This window comes from Sphaerodactylus townsendi, linkage group LG01, assembly GCF_021028975.2.
Source record: "Sphaerodactylus townsendi isolate TG3544 linkage group LG01, MPM_Stown_v2.3, whole genome shotgun sequence".
NCBI lineage: Eukaryota > Metazoa > Chordata > Lepidosauria > Squamata > Sphaerodactylidae > Sphaerodactylus > Sphaerodactylus townsendi.
Window position 1 is genome coordinate 67,194,570 of NC_059425.1, and position 23,969 is coordinate 67,218,538.

Below are 23,969 nucleotides of genomic sequence, written 5' to 3' on the forward strand. Positions count from 1 at the left end.
TTGACTATGGCCACAGCAGAACTATCAGGGAATTGGACCTTTTATCACCTTCCTGCTGCAAAGAAGAAAAAGAGTAGTTTGAGGTCTCTCAACAGTAATTTCCTAGTCTTTTTTTTAATTACTAGTACTTTTTGTGCTTTAAACTGTTTTAAAACATTTGCAGCCTGCTTTAGGTTCTCAACCTGAGACATTTCCTGTGAAGGTTTGAAGGAGCTCCCAAAAAAACACAACTGTGAAATATTCTGTCCAGAGGCCAGGATCTCCCCTGGTTCTAGACTCTCCCCCGCCACAACTCACCCTCCTAGGGGGTCACAGCCCACTGAATCACCTTGGCCAGAAGGAGGGAAAACTAAGAACCAGTGTGGCATAGTACTCTGTGTCAAACTAGGATCTGCGAGTCCCAGGCTCAAATATCCACTACGCCATGAAGCTTGCTACCGTGTTTCCCTGAAAATAAGACCTACCCCAAAAAGAAGCCCTATCATGATTTTTCAGGATTTTTGGAGGAGGCTTAAAATATAAGCCCTACTCCAAAAATAAGCCCTACCGATAGTTACAGATCAGGATGGTGTGATCCAGCAGGGTGCTCCCTGCCAATGAGGATGCAGCTTGAATCACACTGACGGGGAAGCAACAGGGCTGCCGAGAGCCTGCCTTAATGAATTGTGAAGGTGCTGTATTTCCCCTAAAATAAGCCCTACCATGAAAATAAGTCCTAATGCATCTTTTGGTGCAAAAATTAATATAAGACCTTGTCTTATTTTCGGGGAAACACAGTAGGTGACTATCACTCCTCCTCAGCCTCATATACTTCAGAGGGTTCTTGTGAGGATAAAATGGAAAACAGAAGAATGATGAACATTGTTTTGGGTTCCTATTGGAAAGAAAAATGGGGCATAAATGAAGAAAATGTATAATAAAGCTGAAGACCGGGGGGTGCAAATAAAAGAGAGGGTGGTTGGTGAGTGGGAAAAGAGAGAAGCAGGAAAGGGGGGGAATTCACAGGAAAGGGGGAGAATTCACTGCCATGGGAAGAAGAGTTGGATTTATATCCCCCCTTTTTCTCCTGTTAGGAGACTCAAAGGGGCTGACAATCTCCTTTCCCTTCCCTCCTCCCCCCAAACAACAAACACTCCGAAGAACTGTGGCAAGCCCAAGGTCACCCAGCTGGCATGTGCTGGAGATAAGCTTCCACAGCTCAAGCAGCAGAGTGGGGAATCAAACCCGGTTCCTCCAGATTAGAGTGCACCTGTTCTTAACCACTACGCCACTGCTGATGTAATGATGGCCACAGGAATACAGGGCTTTAAAGAGGGATTAGAGAGAGTCATGGAAGATAGGTCTATCAGGGGCTAATAGCCATGGTGACCAAAGGGAGACAGTAAATCTCTGAATGCCACTGTCAGGAGACATCAAAGGAAAATCTTGGCCTCTGTGCCCTGGCTGGCAACTGTATGAGACAGGATGCTAGAGTGAACAAACCACTGGTCTGATTCTTCTGGGCCCTCCAAAGTAACTGGTTGTTCACTTGGTGAGACAGAATGCTGGTCTAGATGGACCACTGGTCTAACCCAGCACAGTTCTTGTGTTCTTACAAGAAACTATGGGAACCCCAGGAGGACAAAAAGAGGATGTAGTGTGGGGAAGGGGACATGAAGAAAATGAAGTGAAAAGTCCTTCTGGATTCCCCACTTGTTAAAACTGTTTTATAAAACTCACATGGTTCCATTATCAACTATTGAAGACAACAGCTCTGATATGGTGATCTGCCTTTTTACTGTTCCGACTTGTAAACAGTCAAAGCACCCACCTGTGGATTTGTGCTGAGGGCAAAATATTGCTTAATTTCCTCATGGGCTCTTTGGTTTCAATTAAAAAAAAATCCGCTTACCAGAATTCACTTTGGAAGTAATGTGTTTTATATCAATTTTCTTGGACTTCATTACAGGCAAAGGTCGTGAGGAAGAAATTCTTGCATTCTTTTTCCGTTCTGAAACTTTACTTATTTTAGAGAGAGGTGCGAAAATACCTTGAATAGAGAAGGCACAATAAATTAATTGCAGAGGTCAGCTATTCTTCAATAACACTTTTCAAATATTTATGACCATTCAGGTTTTTAGAGAACGGTTGAGTAAAGATGACAGGTTTGTACTTGTTCATTAATGCATTATCATCTTTACAATACCACTTCAAGTACAATAAGCAAGGCAAAGGAATATGAAATGCATTATAAATTTAAATACTTGTACTTTAAAATACACACCCCTATGATTGAGATTAGAATTGGCCAAGCTTTCATTAGCCCTGCATATGACCCAGCCATTTTGTCATTGGCCAATTACGCACAATGTGCTTGGTGGGCAATGGGGGCAAATGTCCATCACCGCAAGATTTCTTCTATTGACCTATTTCCTGGAGCCCCACTTTCTCTTTCCATTCTCTCCGCAGCAAGCAAGATCACTTTTAGCACAATTTTTAATCTGTTTCGCTGCCAGAGAGGGGGAAATTTGCCAGTGAGCACAGCTTTGCCCTGCAGATCTTCCTTCTGCCCACAGCCAGCCTTCCATCTCCCTCACTTTGTGATCCACGTCTTCCCCTTCACCTTCCCCATTTCCATGTTGCTGGTTCCTTCAAGTTAAAGAAAAGAAGTTCATTCACACAGACTTAGCCAAGACACACTGACCTTTGCATTTTTCATGTTGACAGATTGATATTTCGACAAAAGGTCAAAGAGTGCTTGGAAATCACAAACCTCTCTGTCCTCCAGCAAGAGCAGCATCAGCAGGAAGTGTGGGGGTGGGAGTGGGGGGAGAATATTGGCTCTAAGCAGGGCTCTAGCAATACCCCCTTCTTTGGCATCGTGTGGTCCAGGTAATTGCTTTGCTCTTTCATTAGGTGAGGGGTGGGGGGATTATTTTTGGAACACTAATATGGATAAAACTGCAGTTTAAAGGCTAAGCTAGCAATTTTGACCACCAGGTCAAAACTGAGATCTGTGCCTTTAAGATAAGTGCCTTTAAGAATCACTTGATGGGTAGACTTAAGAGAACCAGGCCAGGAGAGTTCTCTGCATAAACACTGTGTGTCCAGGAGGAAGTGCGAGGGACCCTTTTGCATTTCTAGGAGAACCGAAGTGTCCTTGAAGAGTCCCGAGGTGAGCATTCTATGCATAATGGGCCATAGTTCCCATTATTCCTACACATCATTCTTATAAAATACTAGCAGGGCCCGGCCATGCATTGCTGTGGCAATTGTCCTTCTCATCACAGTCCACAACCCACACAGATGTCCATGCAGGTCCAATGATCCCCAGCATAGCCTTTTGGGAGCAGGTGCACTCTGATCTGGAGGAACCGGGTTTGATTCCCAGCTCTGCAGCTTGAGTTGTGGAGGCTTATCTGGGGAATTCAGATTAGCCTGTGCACTCCCACACACGCCAGCTGTGTGACCTTGGGCTAGTCACAGCTTTTCGGAGCTCTCTCAGTCCCACCCACCTCACAGGGTGTTTGTTGTGAGGGGTGAAGGGCAAGGAGGTTGTAAGCCCCTTTGAGTTTCCTACAGGAGAGAAAGGGGGGATATAAATCCAAACTACTACTACTACTACTTCTACTACTTCTTCTACTTCTTTTTCTTCTTCTTCTTCTGGGGTGGTCAAATGGAATCCCTCTTTCCCTTTTCAATTCACATTATTATATGGTGCTGTCTTGGTTTTTAGTATAAGGCAACCCTTTCCATCCCACAGTGGAACTGTCCAGAGTGCGAATTCCGCTGTCCATGAGGTTGGTTGACACGCACAGTCCTGGCTTGGGTAAGGCAGAACTGGGGCAAGGAGGCTAACCCAGTCAGGCAGCAGAAGCAGGGTGGTGAGGCGCTCAGATCGAGGCCAGCTCCCTGGGTTTTTAAAGGGCCACATGCAAAAGAAGCAGAGCCAGTAGTGTTGGTTCGCCCCCACCCCATGGATTTTCTTAGAAGAAAAAGGCAAACTTCAGCTTGCTTTTAGTAAAAGAGAGCTGTGGCGAATATGGGTGAGGAAGTGGGTAAGTGGTGGTTGGATGTGAGGGAGGGCAGAGTGAGGTGTGTGAGGATGAGCTGGATGTGTATGAGAGTATGTGTGTTGTGTGGTAGTATTGGGTGAGGCACAGAGAGTGAAAGTTACCTGCATGTGTGTGTAGGGGGGAACCCCACCTGACATCTCACACGGCAAAGTGTGTATGTATTTCACTTCCACTCATATTACCTACCAATATTACCTATTTACTGTTTTCACTGATCATCTCTGGCCATCTGCGCGACCATTCTAAGGGCATACCAAGGCCTCAGGCCACAGAAAGGCTGCACAAACATTCTAAGGGTGACAGTTAAACAGAGCCAGCTTCATGGCCTGGTGCGCCAGGGAAAAGACGTTTTACCTGGCTCAGATATGGACTTTTGGCGATTTGAAGGTCCGATTACCTGCCCGCAACAGGGAGGGACGTCATGTGAAAATTTGGGGGCGATCTGACCAGTTGTTTCAGCGTTAGGGCAAGACCAACAAACGAATGGTTAGCTTTTTATATAGAGATAACATCCATCACTGTTGCACTGTCACAGGTAGCAGAGGCACACCGCACAACACTCACAGTAGAACTAGAAGAGAATGTTAGCCTAAATGGCAATGCAATCTATCTAGCAAATGCACAAAGAAAACTATGGTTAATTAAGGACTGAACTGAAAAACTAAGTTATCCTTTCTGGGTATTATCAATGTGATTTTTTTGTAAAGGAAAAAAATTAAAACAAGAAAATTACAGATACAGGACCAAGGTGAAAGGCTTTTAAAAAACGAAGAGTTTCCAACACATCTAAAAAAGCATACTGTACCATGCTTTGGTGCACACTTGAAGTACTGAACTTTTCCGACACTTCCATTGTTTTTTCCTTCAGGTTCATCCAATTCTATGCCAGCCCACTGTCCACTGGCAAATTCCGTTGTGCCACAAAATTTTAGCGTGCCAATCTGAAAAAAGGGGAGAAATATGTTCCTTTTGTTTATGTAGCAATCTTTCTTTAAGCAGAAAAGAGACTGGATTGGGAGACTGAATATTTTTAGTGAATCATCCCGATGTAGAGAAAACAGTTCAAGTGAACAATAGGACTTTTAGGACTGTTTCACTAAAAAAAGAAACAGAAAGATGCCATATGTAAGGGAAGGCCTCAGCATGTCCATCACAGGCTATATACCACCACTGGTTTTTTTGGTTTTGGAATTGCAGGATTTCTTCTTCTTCTTCATACTACATAATGCTCATACATCACACACTGGGGTGAATTCATACATTGGGTTGGATTCAGACTAAACTGGCAGTTTCCACTGATTCCTCCTTCCCATTGTAGACTCCCATCATGTCATTTCCCAAGACCATCCTAGCCCCAGGAGCAACATTTCATAGAGATCAGTGGGCTGCAAAGAGAAGGGAGAGGCAGAAAAAAATTATTTGACAGATGGAAAAGTTAGTCTGAATCCAACCCATTATGGGTAGTCGAACAATGGCCAGAGGTTAATGCCTATTAAGTTGAAAACTGTTCACAGGCCTCCTGCTTTCTCCACCACTATCCAACTGGTAGCAATGTCAGATTTGTCACATTTTGTAACTTCTTTGACAGGAAGAGCATTCTGGGCCTTTAACAAAATTCTCTGGACTGATACAGGTATCTGTAATTATTTGTATTATGCATCCACTATCTCTTACAGACACACAATTAAACAAAAGTATATGAGGATTCTCTCAAGCACTGATGACACATCATTTCTAGGGACAAACCTACTTCATTGGCCTTTTAGAAGCATTCCTTTTACAAGTCACTTTATTTTACATTCACAAAAGACAGGATGCGCCTGAGATGGACTTCATAATTCTAAAGCACTGATGTACCACATATTGCTGGCATGCAGACCACAAAGTCCAACTAAGGTGGGGAAAAGTGCTGGAGTGCTGGAGTACCAACACTGCCACCCCCAGAAATTTCTCCCTATCCTTCAGCAGGGACACAACAAAAATTGGGAGAGGAGTCAGAATGTCAATTCTGTTGTTCATCAAGCCATGAGCCAGGATTCTGACTCCCCACATGCAATTTCTCCCTCAGGCATGCAAGGAGAAATTTCTCATGGAGGTGTCAGAATGTCACCTCTGACTGCAGAGAACTGCTGAAAAGCAGAGTTCTAACCTCCCCCAACACTTGTGACGGCCATACTGGGGCCTGGGCCACAGCTCCAGTCAAGATCCATTATGACCCACATAACTGAGTTGTGCACCTCTGCTCTGTAGCAACGTTGGTGCCAGATTTCCCGCCCTCCTGTCTGATTGCCTATTGCTGTGAGACACATTTGCCAATTTAAGTATGAAAGTCAGCCTCCCAATACCAAAATATAAAATGTGTTTTGGCAATACAAAGAGATAGATTCAAGAATCACAGTATGATCTGTATGAGAGGTTTAGTAAGAAGATCAGTAATCAAGCCTGCTATTCCAATTAAAGTCTTTTAATTCCCTAAATTTCTGTTCATTGTTAAATGATATTCCACTTTCAAAATATTGTAATTCTCTTCCCCATTAATAATTTTAGACAAAATTTCGTATGCTCAATTAGCTTCAAAAAATGATTTTTATTTATAATGCAATACTTTCAAGTGTTTATTCATGCACTTCTCTTTGAAGATGAATTTGCAGTCTTGTAGCTTGTTCCAAAATTAAGACAGCTAGACTTGTCACACCTGTCTAAGATTACTTTAGCTAGAGCTGAAGTTTTTAAAAAGCTATAAACTTTTTAAAAAGCTATAAACTTGAGCTATAAACTTACAAGTATCATTTTTAAAAGAAATGTTAATATGCACAGATACCCAAATTCTCAGAATGATGTATTGTCGAAGGCTTAGAGTGTCCGGAATGTATTTCTCTCGTTGGGACCGATGAAGAGCTGTAACATTGGTCTAGCATTTCTAGTATTATCAGCCTGCAGGCTCGTTGCTGGCATCTTCAGATCCTCTGAAGATGCCAGCCACAGATGCAGGCGAAACGTCAGGAGAGAATGCTGCTAGAACACGGCCATACAGCCCGGAAACCACACAGCACCCAAATCTCAGAATGATGTTTGCTCAGAGGTATTCCTATAATGTGTCTACAGAGATCTAAACAGACACACTAGCAATTTTGGAAAAATTACTAGCAAACAACCAAATTTTCATAAACCATTAAAGTGAATATAGGATGAACTTATAAATTATTGGGTAGAAAAAGTTCTCATGAAATAAAGTTTTTAGAAGTTCTGCATTCTTGAAGAAGATTACTATCAGATAAAAATCACTATACCTTTTTGCTAGTTTCTAGAAATAGCAAACAGAATAGCGAAGATACACCCAATCCTTTCAATAGATTTGAAGGATGGCAAGACCAGAAATTCTTGCAACAGAACTCTCTGTACAGATGCCAGCTGTACAAAGATCATTCAAGTGAAAAACAGAGGGGGGAAAACCTCCCACACAATTATCATCCATTTTAGAATGGATAACCTACACTAGCAAGCACCCCTACTGAATCCCTACATTTTGCAAACTGTAGACGTACTGCAGTTTCAGGCGCTCATGATGGTAGAAACAGGGTAGGAAGCCAACTCATAGAAGGCCAGGTAAACAGAACTGACATGCTGTTTTCTTGGTTCATTCCAGAACAGTGAACAGCTGCTTGTCCCTTGTGACAGTACAGATCATGACTATTATATGTGGGTGGGACCAGCTGACCTATGCGAAGAGGCAGAGTTATGGATACCCTAGAAAAATTAATCCCCATGGATTCATTGCAGGATTAAGAAAGTTCTGTAAAAACAATTCCAGATATTACCTTACAACATTGGGGAGGAGATGCCCATGTTGTGGGAGGCAGAGTAGACAGATTCATAGCACAACCATAAAGCTTTGCATAATAGTCTTATACTTCTATTATATTTCAGAGCACAAGCAGGTTGAATGCCAACTAAAAGTCCCACTAATACAGAATCAGAGTTGGTTGTTGAAAGAAATAACATGAGCAAATGTATAGCTACGTTACAAAACTGTCACCAAGAAATAATCATGCGCCCCCAAACCATCTAATAAGACCCAAGTGCTTCTTGAAGGGTCCTTTGAAAGAACAGTGAGCTTCAGGGGATTTTGTGAGGGCATACTATTCCTCCCTCCAATATCTACCGAGTGTTGTACATCCTAGATCTCTTTTTCACTAATTCTCAACAGAAAGCAATAGATACTGTACACAAGCTTAATGAATCTAATGAGGCATACAACCAGAGAGTCCAGTTCCTTTCCATGGACCTACATACCAAGACCTAGTGCTGTTACAATCCAATCAGTTTCCCCTTTGCATATTTCCTTTATTCCGCATACCTTCTGTCCAGCAATGACAACTCGATCTCCCAGCTTTAGACCAAGTGATCCAAGCATGGTTTTCCCAGCAACATTATCATAATTTGGCAGCATGGCCTTGGAAATGTCACATGAGAGAGGCACTGCATCTAGAAGCATCTGCCTGATCTCTTTAGCACTTGCTGCTGCATCGGCCATTTCCAGAGGCATGTCGACTGGATCAGGAACCACATCTCCTGGTGTCTGCCCTTTGTCATTCTGCAGAACAGAAGGGGAAAGGGAATGAACTCAGATGAAATATGAACACCATTAAAAACATAGTGGCACGGTTGTTCTAATAACCATGCTGAAAAGAACCAGAGGTCAAGGCTGAAACTGTCTTTCTAACTAAGATTTATTTTTCATACATCCCCTTGAGAATCTTATGTTCAGCATATAACCATTTTTTTAAAAAATATATACAAAATATAAACAAAGCTTGATAATAAGCCAAACTACTGGTCCATTTAGTTTAGTACTGTTTATTCTAAGAAGTAGTTCTCCAGTATGTCAGGAATAGAAAGGTCTTTCCCAAAATTCTGTTATCTTTTAACTGCAAATGTTGGAGTTTGATCTTGGGCCTGAGATTCACCAGCAAATCTGATGCTCCTATCAACATATTTTATTCATTTTTCTATTTATATCTACAGGTACAATAACAGGTCTACTGTACACACACGCAAAGATTTCTTTTATTGTATTAAGCCCGGAACTCCAGACTTACCCAGAGCCCTGTTTGCAGGCTTGCGGGGAAGGGAGAGGAATACAAGGGGAATGTGGTGTTTCCCAGGGCAGGTAACTGCCAATGTGGCATTTGGCCAGGCAGAGAGGAAGGCCAGGCAACCTTCTTCTAGAGCTGGGCAACTTTCCCAGCATGACCACCAACCTCCTTGATGTCTGGCTGGCCAAGCTGGCACACCCTGGAAGGTCCCAGTGGTGCAGCAAGGCTTCCTTCCCCGATCTATTTAAGGCTCCGTCACTCCTGCTGGGCCTCATTCAGCCTTATGCTTTCTCTCACCCAGCCTGCCCTCGATGTAGTACTTTTGGAGTGTTGCATTTGCATAATGTGTTTATTTTGGATTCTCTTGTATTGGCAAAAGCAGCATGGCAGATTCTTTCTTGTGTGACCCTTTCCCTTACTTTGGGGATTCCCTTAAGGGATTTCGGGGTGAGTGCTTTGGAGACACACCCAGCTTGAGGGTTGTCAAGTGCACCCTCACCTTGAGTGACAAGGGGACCACTGGGTGGCTGGAGCCTGCAGGGAACCCATCCAATTGCCACCCTGGATGACCTCCCTCATGCCCAGCCAGCTGGCTGGCACAGGGCAGAAGGGTGATATCAGTCAGCAAGTGGCGTTGCCTGATATTTATTGGCTGACAGGGTAGTTGCCCGATAACTGGATCCATGTCCCATGCTGTGTCAAGGCTCTGGCATGTGTTGTTCTAATAAAGCTGTGGCCGTTTCTTTCTAGCCAAGGTGTTACTCTGTGTGGCTGTGGCTCCACCTCCCAGTTCCTCCTTCCCTTAATCACTGGGCCTGCAATAGGAATTCAGACACCACTTTGTTATTCTCTGAAACACATTGGGAAATAGTTACAGATAAATCAAATGTAAATTAAATTAAAACCTTACCCTAAAGGCAGGGTTGGCTCCATGTTCCAACAAACATTTTACAGCTCCTGTGCAACAGTTGAAGGCAGCAATATGCAAAGCTGTTCCAAAATCAAAGTCACTGCAGGTAGCATCAACATCTGCAATTAAGATACAGGATAATAGACAAGTCCAAGTTTTTGCACTTTTTAACCATAATCCAACTGTTAGCCACAATTAATAGTACCTCAATGGTTTATACCTGGATCTCACAACTACTTGAGCTAACATAAATAAAAAACACATTAAACATGACATGCTAGTTACATTAGCCAATATTTAGATTTACTGTTGAGAAAAATCTTTAGAAGACTGCTTTCAAACTATTTAATTTAATGGGTTTTTTAAAGGGTTACATTCACAGAGGATAAGTTCAACAATGGCTACTAGCCATGATGAGAAAGAAAACCTCCCTGTTCAGAGAAAGTAAATCTCTGAAGGCCAGCACTGGGAGGCAACATCAGGGGAAGGCCTCTGTTTGTTGGGCCTTCAGGACAACTGATTGGCAACTATGTGAGACAGAATGCCAGACTAGACAGACCACCGGTCCGATCCAGCAAGGCTCTTCTTATGTGTGTATGCTTCAGAGCATATTTCTTCTAAGAAAGTATCAATCAATCAATCATTTATTAATATTCAACGACCAGTACAACAGAACAAAAGTACATCAATTTCACAGTACCATTAGCATAGATTATATGTGTACAAAAAAACACGAGAAACATAGATCAAAGGTAATATGTAGTCTGTCTAAGAAAGTATATTGTAGCTGTCTTTATTAAAACCAACTCCATGAGTACTGAAAAAGCATGGCTCATCAGTCTGATGGTTGAGTCTGCTCTTCGTTATATACTTCAGAAGCAACTTTCCGGTGTTGGTTAACCAAGTTATGTTGCTGCCCCAACACATGATCAAGTATCCCAATGCATTGAGAAAACAGGGATTGAAGGAACCCTTCAGTTCTTTGCATACTGAACATCAGTACTCAGTACTCAGAACAACAACTGGAAACTGGTATGTCTGCATGCAACATGTCATTCATACTCTCCATGTAGATATAAGGCTCAGAGATGACCACTCAGTGAGTCTAACCCTCATAACCCCTGGCTTGTGAGCACCCTAACTTTCCCGCAAAATCAGGCAGTATCAATGACCGAACCTTTAATTGACATGGAGAGATGCTGTAAAAATTAATCATTCCATTTGTGTATCATTTCCCTAGAAACACTGGAATTAAAGCCATAAGCCCAATTAAACTAACTGTAGCAACTTGTTCCAGGTCTCATTTTCCTTAGTTGAGAGTTTTGGCCTCCAGATAGTCAAGCAAGCAAGCTTCTACCTTCAAGGTTATATAAAGCCCTTCCCTTTCCCAAAGCACAGCGTCAAAGGGAGGGCACATCCAGCAAGCTGAAGACAAACCGTTTAGCATCAGACCAACATGTTACTGCCTATCCTAATAGCTAGGAGCAAATTATGTACAGCCCTGGAATTTGACTGCTTGGTTTCAGCAGAAGCACAGTGTCGGTCCACCCTTTTGACTGGCACCCTGATTCAGCACACTAAAAAAACATTCAGCACATAATTAATCCTACTAAGTGCACAACAGAGTGCAGCACGTAAAGTAACCAGTACCTAGGGTTCAGGTAAAGTAGTCCAGCACTATTTGGTTACTACTACATAGTTGATTCATGCTGTTAGTATCTCACAGTCCTGGTGGGCAAGGCAGGCTCCTGACTACTCCTCCCATTTCCCCACAGTGGAAGACAGAGCATGCCTAAAGACCTTCTCGCCACCATCAGCATTCCTCTTCTCCCAAAACAGATACAGGGTAACTACCCACCCTGCAAGCACCAAAGCAGTGGCAGCCCTCTGGATCAGTGTCTTTTGCTCCAGCTGGTGGACAGCTTTTGTTTAGAAAGACAAATGGCACATATATGAGCCAATTCTTCAAGAGTACAGCCATGTTAACAAAGCAAGATTAAGGAGTTCGCCTGAGAACTCAATAAGTTGCCTGATGCAGTTAATGCTTGCTAACTTCCCTCCGGCTGCTTCAACACAACGATGGTCCTCTGTGTAGCTCTCATCGTCAGTGCTAATGTATTCTGCATTGACAGACGCAACAGAACTTACATACAGCTGCTTCCTCTGCTGTTTCCTTTCAGCTCCCTGCTGTGGCCACCATTTCCACCTTGCTACAAGAAGGTAATTTGGGGCTTTTTAAAATCAGCAATTGCTAGACTGCAATGACCTAATGCCATAACCTCTTAGATCATCTGAATTTCCAGTTTTAATTTTTAAAAAAACTACGTAACTAGCCCTGTTTGTTAGGTGCCCATGATTAGAGACATAAGTACTTGCTCTTGTTTGTTTAATGAAAACTGGGGATTCAGAGGAACTAGCAGGTGGCAAAACACCATTAGAATGCTATAGGAGTCTAGGACAAAGCCCCAAAATGCCCCTCCCATTGACAGCTGCAAAAGGCTAAAGGAAGAAAAATGGTGTCAATGCAGACCTTCCTGTCCAAACTGCCTGATAAGGCACTCAGACTATGTTCTTTCCCAAAAGATAAGAGAAATGCAGATTTGGGAAAGAACATGTCAACATAAAAGATGACTGGACCACAGTTTTATTTACTTTATTTACTTTATTTACTTATCTCGGGACTATACATGTGTGACAGAGAGGCTGCCAAAAATTGGTGTCAAATTCTCCTCACTCCAGCAGTGCAATGTCATTGTGCTCTGCATTTTCCCCTCCATCCAATACTGTGGAACTGAACCAGCATAATAAATGTGATGAAAGCAAAACACAGGGTAAATCCTACTATGTATTGTAGGGGAGAATGAGACACATTTTCAGCAGCTTCCCTATGTTGTATGTAACAAATGGTTCCAGACTTAGATACTACTGAGAAATTCTAACAGCCCTTGAACTAAAAGGCAAGAAAAATGAACTTTAGGGAAATGCTTCATGCTTTCCTCCAGTGTTCAAAATAGAGTCAGTACCCAAGTATGACAGGGATCAAAAAGTCAGAAAATAGGCACTACACGAACAGATTTGTCTTTGTTTCTCCACTATTACATTACGTAATCAGTACTGTTGGATGTGAATAAACTCAGGGTACGTTTTCCCCACACATCCCATTTGCAATTTACAAGGTCTTCAACTCTCTCATATTTATTCTTCAACCAAATAAAATTTCTCATGAGCCTATTCACAATGACATTCAACAGACTGATTCAGTGCAACGCAGTATCTCCATTCAAACTGATAAATGAAAAATATTAGCTTTAAAGAAGTTGTAACCTATATTTATTGAGCTATAATTTGTACGAAACTACTTTTATCACCTGTGGGTTATATACAACAATTGTAATAGAACAGAATATAAACTGCTAAATGAAAAGAGTTTTGTAAATTGAGGTCCTGAGCTAAATGCTTGAAATTAACCTGGCATATTACCAATCCCTATTGAACTACACAAATTCAGACTAGCAAAGGTGAGTGTAAGAAAAAGAGCATAATGGGACAAGACTAGAAACTTCATAGGAGTGACTTTACATCGCTACCCCCAAGCAGCCTCCTGCACCTACCAATGTGCCAGCCACAAAAAATGGGATCCCTCCAGGAAACAGTGCCATGTAGCATCAGGGCTGCAGTGAAGAGGGAACTTGGAAGAGATTCCTTCCATGAATATAACCAACATTATGTTGACTACAGAAAAGGAAGGGAGGGTGGTTCCTACCAAGTCACCCTCCTCACTGAAGACTGCAAGCTGCATAGCATCCCATTTACAGGATCCCCTGACCTTCAGCAGTGACATTTCAAGGGGTACAGGAGGCTGGTGGGAAAGGGAAGTAGATGAAAAATTGCATCCATCACTTTGCAGTGTTGATGTAACTTTGGATCCAATCCAATGTATTTTATGTGTAGTAGTTAAATCTCAAAATCTTGGTCCTATATTGAATCAATACTCATATTCTTAAAAGATGTGAATCCATGACATTGAAAAGAATACCCTTCTCTGGCCTGTCTCCACCCGCAGTCTCTTCCCGGCCACAGCACTGCTTGTCTGAAAGTACCTTTAAAGCAATCAGAGGTGCTTTTTTTTGGCAGTGGGAGGGGAGGATGTGGGCCAGTTCCCCCCACCACCACCGCCGCCACAAAAGCCTCTGCTGCTTTAAAATTAAGATTAACTTACTTCCAGGCAGTGAGGCCAGGTTGGATCAATCAAGGTGTGGGATCTTCCTGTGCCCTAGGAGAAGCATCTGGGGCCTGAGCCCCCCCCCCCCATTTGTGTGTACCTTTAAAAAAATCTTATGTTAAGATGGTATTACATCCCTGTTAGAATTAATACAACTGCTGGTAATGCACCATGGATAAAGGATCCCTTATCCATTTATGGTAGAGCTGCCCAGCCCTTTCTAATTTTTGGCAAAATATTTGCAGGATTTTAAGAAACATAATAGGAGAGGAGGTAGATTATACTCCAATAATAATTTTATTTGGTCAGATTTTTTTAAGGAATTTGATCTCAGCAGCAAGGATGGTGATGAGTCTGGATTTATACCCCGCCTTTCTCTCCTGTAAGGAGACTCAAAGCAGCTTACAAACTCTTTCCCTTCCTCTCCCCACAGCAGACAACTTGTGAGGTACAGTAGGTGGGGCCGAGAGAGTTCTGAGAGAACTGTGACTAGCCCAAGGTCACCCAGCAGGCTTCATGTGTAGGAACAGACAAACAAATCCAGTTCACGGAAGTGATTCGCCTGCCTGCGAACACGCGGCGAGCTCTCTGGCTCGTGGCTGGCGGAGCTCGTTGCTACCTCCGCAGCAGCAGCAAAACAGCAACAGCATGGCAAGCCAGTCTCACTCAGCCAGTCTCACTCAGTCTTCCTCCTCAGTTGTGTTAGGTGCAACTTTTTTGCGGCAGGAGCTGGGGCTTTCCACACTGAGCTGCCGGCCGGTGAGAATCTGCAAGACAACCCCGGGATGACAACCCTGGGCTCAGAGATTTCGAAGCAAACTTTACAAGGCTGATTGACAAAATAACCAGTGACTCTAGGACTGAAATAAACCAACAGGTACTACTTTATATTACCAGCCTGGCCTGCTCTATGAAAGGTCACTAGAACATGATTGTCGTCCTAAGCGAAGTATTGGTTATTACTTGGAAAGTCCTCTTTGCTTGACACAATTCATGAAACACTCTTTAAGAATTGTTCTCAGAGGATCAAGTATATCCTTCAGTGGATATTCTTAAAGCCACTGTGCTGCCCTTACTGAAAAGATTTGAAATTGATGGTGAAGAGTTAGAATTGAAGATCACCAGGAGGAGCATGCCGTCCAAAGGAGGAGGTGAAGTAGTATTTGTTTGCCCTGTTAAGAAAGCAATGAAGCCAGTTCAGTTGACGGACCCTGGCAAAATTAAGTGCGTCAGAGGTGTGGCCTATTCTGTGAGAGTATCACCCCAGATAGCAAATCAAATTGTAGATTCTGCAAGGAACATCCTGAAGAAAAAAAAATCCAGTTGACCAGACAACAGTCTGCCACTCATGTGGGGGGATCAAACACAGTTCTCCAGATTAGAATCCACCTGCTCTCAACCATTACACTGGAATCAAAAGAAGAGCCTGTCTATCAGATATTGGTTCAGGAGATGTTAACATACTATGTTAATGGTTAAGATTGAAACATGTTGATGGATAATACTACGTCACTCAGGCAAAGAGAAGAAAAGAGATTATCCAGACAGAAATTATTCACACAAAGATGATTCCTATTATAAAATAAGATGTTTTTCTGCTTGTTTTGAAGCATGGATTTTGTAAGAGAAAGGTGGATTTAATGTGTCCTTAAATAAACATTATAACAAATTGTAAAAGGTTTGTGTGTGTTCTCTTTGTCACCCCACAGGGGCAGCCAATTATGCACAGGAGTGGATAAAAATGCACAGAAGGATATGAAGACATGAGCAAATTTCACTACACGCTTTAAACAGGTAGGAGGCAGACTGAAACAGGGCTGGCATTTTCTACAACAGCCTGTGTTTATCACAACATCTAGTCCTGCCTTAAGGTGTGCATCTTTAACTATTTTTCAGCTGTCTCCATACTGCAAGTGAGAAAAGGCAACTTGGAAACATTTCCTCATGGTTTGGAGATACTGACAACTATGCAAAATGCAGCATCTATGGATATAAAATTCAGTGATATTTACCTTTGGGCTTTTCATTTTTCAAAATAATACTAATAAGCTCTGGAACATCAAAGTAAGCAGCATAATGCAAAGCATTCATATTTGTCCAACGGCTCCTCAAAGTGACATCGGCACCCAAGTCAATAAGCTGCGAGGCAAATTTGGCAGCAGTCTCAACATCACCTGCAAAGCAGTTATTTTATTAGGCATTTTATATCTTGGTTTCTAGGTATCAAATACGGCACTGCAAAAAGACATCAGCAAGTTTATAGCAACAGTCATGAAACTAGACAGGACAAGTTACTCCCTGTGAACTGAATGAAACTGAAATCTCTGATAACTTAAAATGAAACTTTACAGCACATCCTACATGAACTTGCAGCAAGAAAACTACATGCGACCATCATCCTAATTTTTTTAGACCATAAGGAGAGTTTAAATTCGTTTTCACAGAAAAATGCCTTCCTTGTGGGAATTTTGTAAGATGCCCAGTAATTTTAAAACCCTGATTTGCAAATTTGTTCCAAAACAGCAAAAGATAAAAGAAGAGACTGCAAATTCCTTTTGGTTTGTTAAACCGCAAATGGTGGAGCACAAGCTGACTTAACATTACTCCCAAACCTATGATTGAACAGCAGATGTATCTGTAATTTCTCTAGTCACAAGCAAGCCACAGTACAGTGGGTTGTTTGGTCACTTGTACACCAAAACATATCTGACTGGGACATTCCTGTCAAAATACCTGTTGGTTAGAATAGAGCTAGAGCAAAATAACAGTGAATGCTCCAAATTAAGCAGGTCATGAATCACAGCTGTAGAAAATATACCACTCAGAGTATGAACAGAAGCACCAGGGATAAAGCACTTACTTTTAAGAATTGGGTTATTTTAGAAAATACCCTCTATGCATACCATGTCCTCCAATTAAAATATACTTAAATATTTATTGTTAAAAATCAAAATAAGATATTAACTTTCCTTCGTGTGTGCTGTAGTGGATCGGGGTTCAAATCCCAACTTGTGTCACGGAAGGTTGTTGGGCAACTTGCTGGGTGACCTTGGGTCAGTCCCACTCTCTCAGCCTGAAGTACCTCAAAGGGTTGTTGTGAGAATAAAATGGAGAACAGGAGAATGATGTAGGCCACTTTGGGTCCCCGTGGGGGAGAAAAGAAGGGCACAAATGCATCCAATAAATAAATAACTTTAATGTATATCATTGTCACTGCATTTACTCTGTGCCACCAGGGAAGGATACTACAGTTAAAGTGATATCTGGAAGGCTGCATACTGACAGACCTATGGATTAAAAAATTGAAAGGAGCTGGTTTGGCAGTCTTTTTTAGGGACAAGTCCTTTTATGAGACTTAGATAGTAAAACAGTGTCCTGTCCCCCCATTCCCTGACCAAGCCCACAAACACACCACTGAGTTCAGTGGTGCCTGACTATAGTGGCATCACCACAGATGAGGTGACTGGAATGATTTCCAGAGATTAAATATTGCAAATATACACATACTTTCACAGACTGGTTATTTGAAACAGTAGCCAGCTCCCTTTTTCTTTCACAGGGGCATGAGGAGCCACATGGATTCCCTCCAATTCTGGTTATGGAAGCAATATAGTCAGGGGAAGAGAGAAGAATGACAAACCAGTAGAAAGGACAAACATGCCCTAGTGATTTTCAGTTTCTTCACTTACCAATGCCATGAGCCCCTGACTTGCATGTGTAATGCAGAAGAGTCATGTCAGTCAATCCATCTCTGTCATTTACATTGCAGCCTCTCTTAATGATCTACAGAAAAGACAATAAGACAGCATCGGACTCTGAAACAAACATCATAAATATGTCTTAGCAGCATAAATATGCCTTAGCATCAGATATGTAAAAGTATTGCTATTGCACTGAAGCCTAGCAATTAATCTAAGGACATGGCCTGAGCAATTTCATTACCCATCGCACAGGAGAAAAACCAGCAAGTGCCTTAATCTTCTTCATGACATAAACTAATTATAATTTTACTGCTCTCTTTTCTTATTACTTCAAACCCTTCAACTGCCAGAACTATATAAACTGAGAAAGATACTAAAGAGTTTTAATTTCGTAGTCAAGATTCTTGGCATTTAAAAACAATAACTGCAGTAATTAAAGTGTACTGACAATATTATATCTCCAGGTACAACATGAAAAATTATGTTTGAAGACTTACAAAGTGACTAAGAAAACAAGAAGGATTCTCTCACTCAGCCTTATGTAAAATACATAGAGGTGATGCTGCAGTGCACTTTGTAGAGTTCTAAACTCAAGCGTGCAAACCCAAACAGAGTTATGACCTTCTAAACCCACTGAAGTCAGTAACTTTAGAAGGGTGTAACTCTCCTCAGGGCTGTACCTCAAGATTTTAATAAAAACCAATATTGTAGTCTGTACAGACAGTAATATCAATACCAAAAAAGGTAGCTGTATATGCTAAGCCAAAATAGCAAATGTGCTGAAGAACTTAACAAATTCCTCACCTCATTCCCAATAATATGAATGTTCTGTTGAACTTGAGGGACCCACTGCCTTAAGACAGCAAATAGTTCAGACACAGATGTTTTGGGGTTGAAAAGAATTTCTTGGCATGCTGCATCATTGGGATCAAAAAAGGAGAACTCTATGGAGGCAAAAAGGGAAAGGTTCAATTTCCCAAAGAGGGTTCAAAGGACTCTATTCCTAACACTTTTGTGAACATGCCTGTACATACAATACTGGAGATCCCCACCTTTTTTTTTTTTTTTGAGCCTGTGAGCACCTTTGGAATTCTGACAGAGCATGCTACAAAATATGGCTGCTCCACAATAGCTGCCACGGGAGGTGGATCTAGCTACAATAAGGCCGCAACAGCTCACTTCAGTCACACAGCCAAGAGTCTTGAGCTGCTGTCAAAACAATGTTGTTTTTTTAAAAAAATGGCAAAGCCCCACTCTGACCTTACCCACCTTCCAAAAATACTTGGCAGGCACCCCCAAAGGTGGTGGTAGGCACCGTGGCACCCACAAGCACGAAGTTGGGGACTCCTGTACAGCAGTATCTGTGACAAGTACTGTAGCCACCTAAGAAGGGATTCAACACCCAACTGCAGGCTATGGAGCATTCTGTACAACCTTCCCAGAAATACAAATCACTTCTCAAAATAAAGAGCGCTTGATGCTGCAGTCGGGAGCGGCATATGTGCTTCACCTTCTCCATGCCAGCTGCTTCTTTCTCACAATAATTTCCCCAAACTGTTCTTCTCCCCTACCCCAAAGTAAAAAAAAATAATTTACTTGCAGGGGAAATACCAATTGGAGGAAGTGGTTATTTTGACAGGGAAAAAGCTGCCACCAGGGAAGGACTAACACCCAATTTTTTTCAGCTCCATGTCTTTCCTTCACTCCTAATTGCAGACTAAAGTTGCTGCTTTTCACTAAGTCTGGGGAATGTTATTCTGGATCCTATATTACAGTCTGTAACATGCCCTTCAGAGATCTATCTGTGAAGCCCCTAGATATTCTGTTGAAGAAGAACCCAACAACTCTGGAAAGCTGAGCTACAGAAGAGGCAGAGAGGAGAGACTCTTAGACTCTCCCTTCTCTCTGACACAAACAAGTACACTTATATAACTCAGAGTTATTGGCATCAGAAATACTCAAGAGCACCGAGTCAGCAAAATCAGACTGACTTGCAAGGGGTTTCAGTACTTTATTAGCTATTCAGAATATAGAAACTTGCCCAGGGAATAAACAACAAGAGTCTCCCACATGAATTCATTTGTCCATGAATTCATGGACAAATGCAACTAGGAGATTTGAAGAGGTGGTTTAAATAAAACTACTGATGTATGCAGCTGTTAGAGTGGACAAGCAGATCAACTCACTGGACATTAAAAGTGCTGTGTAATTGAACCAGTTTTATTTATGGCACAATTAAATATTTTGAGCATCTTCACAGTTAGGGCAGTCATCAGGAGAACTATTAAAGTTTGAAAATTAAACATCCTCGTCCCTGTTCACCGAGGGATGACATTCCTAATTCAGTGTTAGCTTTGACAATTGGCTTCTTCTGACTACAAACACTTAAGATACAAAGGATGGAAGAATGAAGAATTTTGAAAGGAGTTCACCAGCTTATGATAACACAATTTCTGAAAATGGGTCAGAATAGGCCAGACTAGCCTGGGTTTATCAGATCTTGAAAGCTAAATTGTCTATGATTAGTATGTAGATGAGAGACCACCAAGGAAGATCTGGATTGCTGTACAGAGGATGAGTGGGAGGAACTGCTGTGATCTGGGTGGGGAAGACAAGAAAATTCAGTGAAAACTAAACACGTAATGATCGTCTTCACTTTCCCTGCAAAGGGAGAGAAAAAATTGTACTTGAAGAGCTTTTGGAACTCATGGGGGTTCTCTGGTCTGAAAGCAGGGCAAGTACTGAAAAGGGAAAATTTTCTCTGAGAATCAAAACTGAAGGGAATGTACAGTCAAAGCAAAAGAGACCATACATGCATAAATGGCTAACACTAACCACCTCTGCTCATCTCTTGCCTTGGAAACCCCATTAGGGGTTGCCATGAATCATTTGCAAATTGACACCACTAACTTAGTATTAGTTTCCATGGCTTAAAGGACAGAGATAGTGGCAAAAAGGAGAGATAGCAGCAAAAAGGAGGCTAAGCATCTGGAAGGAAAATATAGCTACAAATTTCTACTAAACAGATATGTCCATAAGCATGGGGATAGGAAAACAGCACAGATGACACCTCAGCAGAAGGATTTTCAACATACCTACACAAGGAGCACCTGTTACTGTTTGATCTGGATGTGTAGACGAAAGAGCCATTGTTGCATAGTGATTAAGAGTGGAAGACTAATCTGGAGAACCAGGTTTGTTTCCCCACTCTTTCACATGAAGCCTACTGGGTGACCTTGGGCCAGTCACAATTCTCTTAGAACTCTCTCAGCCTTACCTATCTCAGAAGGTGCCTGTGAAAGGTAGGGGGAAGGGAAGGTGATTGCAAGCCACTTCAAGACTCCTTAAAGGTAAAGAAAAGAAGGTATAAAAACCACTCTTCTTCTTCCAGATGTTTCATGGCACAGTGGTGGCTGGGCCATACTAGAAACCTTGGAATAGCTCCTTTGAAATGATTTCATAATGGGTCAATCTTTGGCAGTAGAATGGATGTGCCATTAAGCAACATGCAAACAATGCCCTCGCTGCATCCTGGTAGATTTTAGCAACCTGTATATTTTAGGAAGCTATTTCTAATTGCTTTTCTGTTCAAAGACAATGTCTTCTAATCAACCAGCATTTGGAGCAACTTATTCCCCCAAAGACTTAATTCAAGAACTTGCTAGTCATGTGAATTAAAATGCAGCAGAGATTACTGGCTTTGTCAACAAATAATGTTGTTGCAGATAAGATGCAGACTTGTAGAAACATATTTGGCAAGCAGCTACAAACAGAATATTCATGTAATATGTTCTTAATGAATAGAATGGGGATTTTCAAGCTACCTCCAGGGATCCCTTTCCACATGGGTTTCTTCACAGAAGAGTTCCTACACGTTATACAGCATTAAGTGAAATAAACACTGAAAAGGGAAACACAAGGAGCTAAATATTATTAATAGAATTTATGTGTTTGAGATTGCTGTTGATATTTTAATATTTTAAAGGGGAGGGGCAGCATATTAAATCCAATATAACAACAACAACAATAATAATTTGACAGATGTTAATTTGTCAATTCGAAGATGTTTCAAGGCAGCACTTGAAACATCTTCGAATTCACAAAATTAACATCTGTCACATTGAGAAGGCAGCCCTGCTGGGATCCGCACGAATACTACACCGATACATTACAACTTCCTAGGCCTCTGGGTGAGGCTCAAATTGTAATGAAGGCCAACAACCAGCTAAAGATCTGGCAGCTGTGAAATCTACAATCATCATCATCATCATCATCATCATCATCATCATCATCATCATCATCATCCCCTCGCAGGCACCCCCTTGTCGTGGGAAAGGGGACTGCATGCTGCAATGATTTTAAAAGCTATGGTGGAGGTGGGGTATTCTACATGAAGGGTCTCCCAAGCCAGATAGGTCTCAACTGTGAAACCAGACTAAGAGTGGCCACTAACCCATACAATATGTTGAAACAAATACAATAGAATCCTATACTGGTTGTCATGTGGGTAAACAAGGGCCGTATTTGCATACTGAGATCCCTGGGCATTTGTGGACAAGAGGGCTATAAGTGGACCAACCACCAAAAAGAGAGAAGTATAGTGTGCAAGAAAATTGTGCCATCTTGGCCTCTTACTTCAACTCACAGCCAGAAAAAAGAAGATATATGAAACAAATGGATGCACTGTGGAATATCATTGAGCAAAGACAGACAGATCAAAGGCAGTTCATCATACAAAATAAAGTGTTTACAGAGGCAAAATTGGAAGAAATCTAGAAAAAATTGCAAAAAAGCAATTAACTGTAACCTCAGACGTAAGAATAGTACATACTCCAGAAACATCAGGAGATGTAAGTAGAACTGCCAAATGAAAATGCCAATACAGAAGAGGAAACAATAGTTCAACCATCAGAGCAAGTCACCATGGAACCAATGGATGAACTGACAAAAGAAAAGAACTGAAGGAAAAGGTTATCAAGTACGCACAATCAAATGAGAAAAGACAATGGCTGCCAGCATTGAAAACTGTGCCCAGAAAAGACCTGGCACCCATAATGAGGGATTTGAACAAGGCATTGATGACAACTGAAATAACTTTCATCAAACTAATTAATCAGCTCCTATACAGTACAGCTGAAGTGGTCATGTGAAAACTGGACACTGAAATACCTAAACCCAAGATAAATCAAACATCAAAATCAAAGTGGAAAATTCGACTGGAACAGAAGATCAGAAAACTAAGATCAGAAGCCAGTAACCTGAAAAATATGAAAGAACAAAGATTACAGAATGGCAAGATCATGAAGGAATAAACAAGCACTGGCTAGACACTAAAAAAATTGAAACTGATAGCATATCAGTTCTAGCATAGCAACTGATATAATAAAAAATCAAGTCAAGAAAATAACAAAAAAACTGGATGTCACCTGGACATGATCAACATGCAGTTCTGGCTCAAATACCTGATTAGTCCAATGAAACCATGAAAAATGGTGAAATCGATGCATGATTAACAACTGGGAAGACATATCTGATTGAAAGATCCTGCCAAAGGGATAACACCTGGAAACTACAGGCCAGTAACATGCTTGCCTGAGATGTTCAAACTATTCACCAGCATAATAACAGATAATTCAAAACCAGGTCTCCCCATCCCAGCTCCCTCACTCACACAATGTTATGGGCACTAGCCAGTAGAATACTGTGATTTTTGCAGAAACATTTCACAAAACCTTTCAAAACGCAAAATATGTGCTGGGTGACAAAGAGAATTACATTTTTCCCAAGGAGCAAAATATTAGTAAGAAGATGAAGTATCCACAACAAATATGCTGCATCTAGAGCTTTTATGCATTCACTGCATAATAAAGCAACTTCCTAGGAAAAAGTTAAAAGAGACTGCATACTAGATGCTATGATGGACTCTGCAGTTTTTAACCTTTCTATATTTCATGAAACAGCATTTTCAAAAAGAATTGGCAGCAT

General features: G+C 41.6%; 1 protein-coding gene and 1 pseudogene across 6 annotated transcripts in view; one reads left to right on the top strand and one right to left on the bottom strand.

The window, feature by feature from the left end:
* The window catches only part of CLIP4 (CAP-Gly domain containing linker protein family member 4), a 79,141-nt gene that overhangs the window by 16,235 nt on the left and 38,937 nt on the right, over nucleotides 1-23,969 (bottom strand). For all 6 annotated transcript variants that reach the window (XM_048511892.1, XM_048511817.1, XM_048511728.1 and 3 more), the window contains 7 exons: nucleotides 18,789-18,928; nucleotides 17,973-18,066; nucleotides 16,296-16,457; nucleotides 10,062-10,180; nucleotides 8,413-8,649; nucleotides 4,861-4,996; nucleotides 1,892-2,029 (listed from right to left, as the gene is read on the bottom strand). In XM_048511892.1, the coding sequence (XP_048367849.1) occupies nucleotides 1,892-2,029; nucleotides 4,861-4,996; nucleotides 8,413-8,649; nucleotides 10,062-10,180; nucleotides 16,296-16,457; nucleotides 17,973-18,066; nucleotides 18,789-18,928 (1,026 nt within the window). The remainder of the gene's footprint in view (nucleotides 1-1,891; nucleotides 2,030-4,860; nucleotides 4,997-8,412; nucleotides 8,650-10,061; nucleotides 10,181-16,295; nucleotides 16,458-17,972; nucleotides 18,067-18,788; nucleotides 18,929-23,969) is intronic.
* On the top strand, nucleotides 14,932-15,610 carry LOC125442372 (annotated as a pseudogene).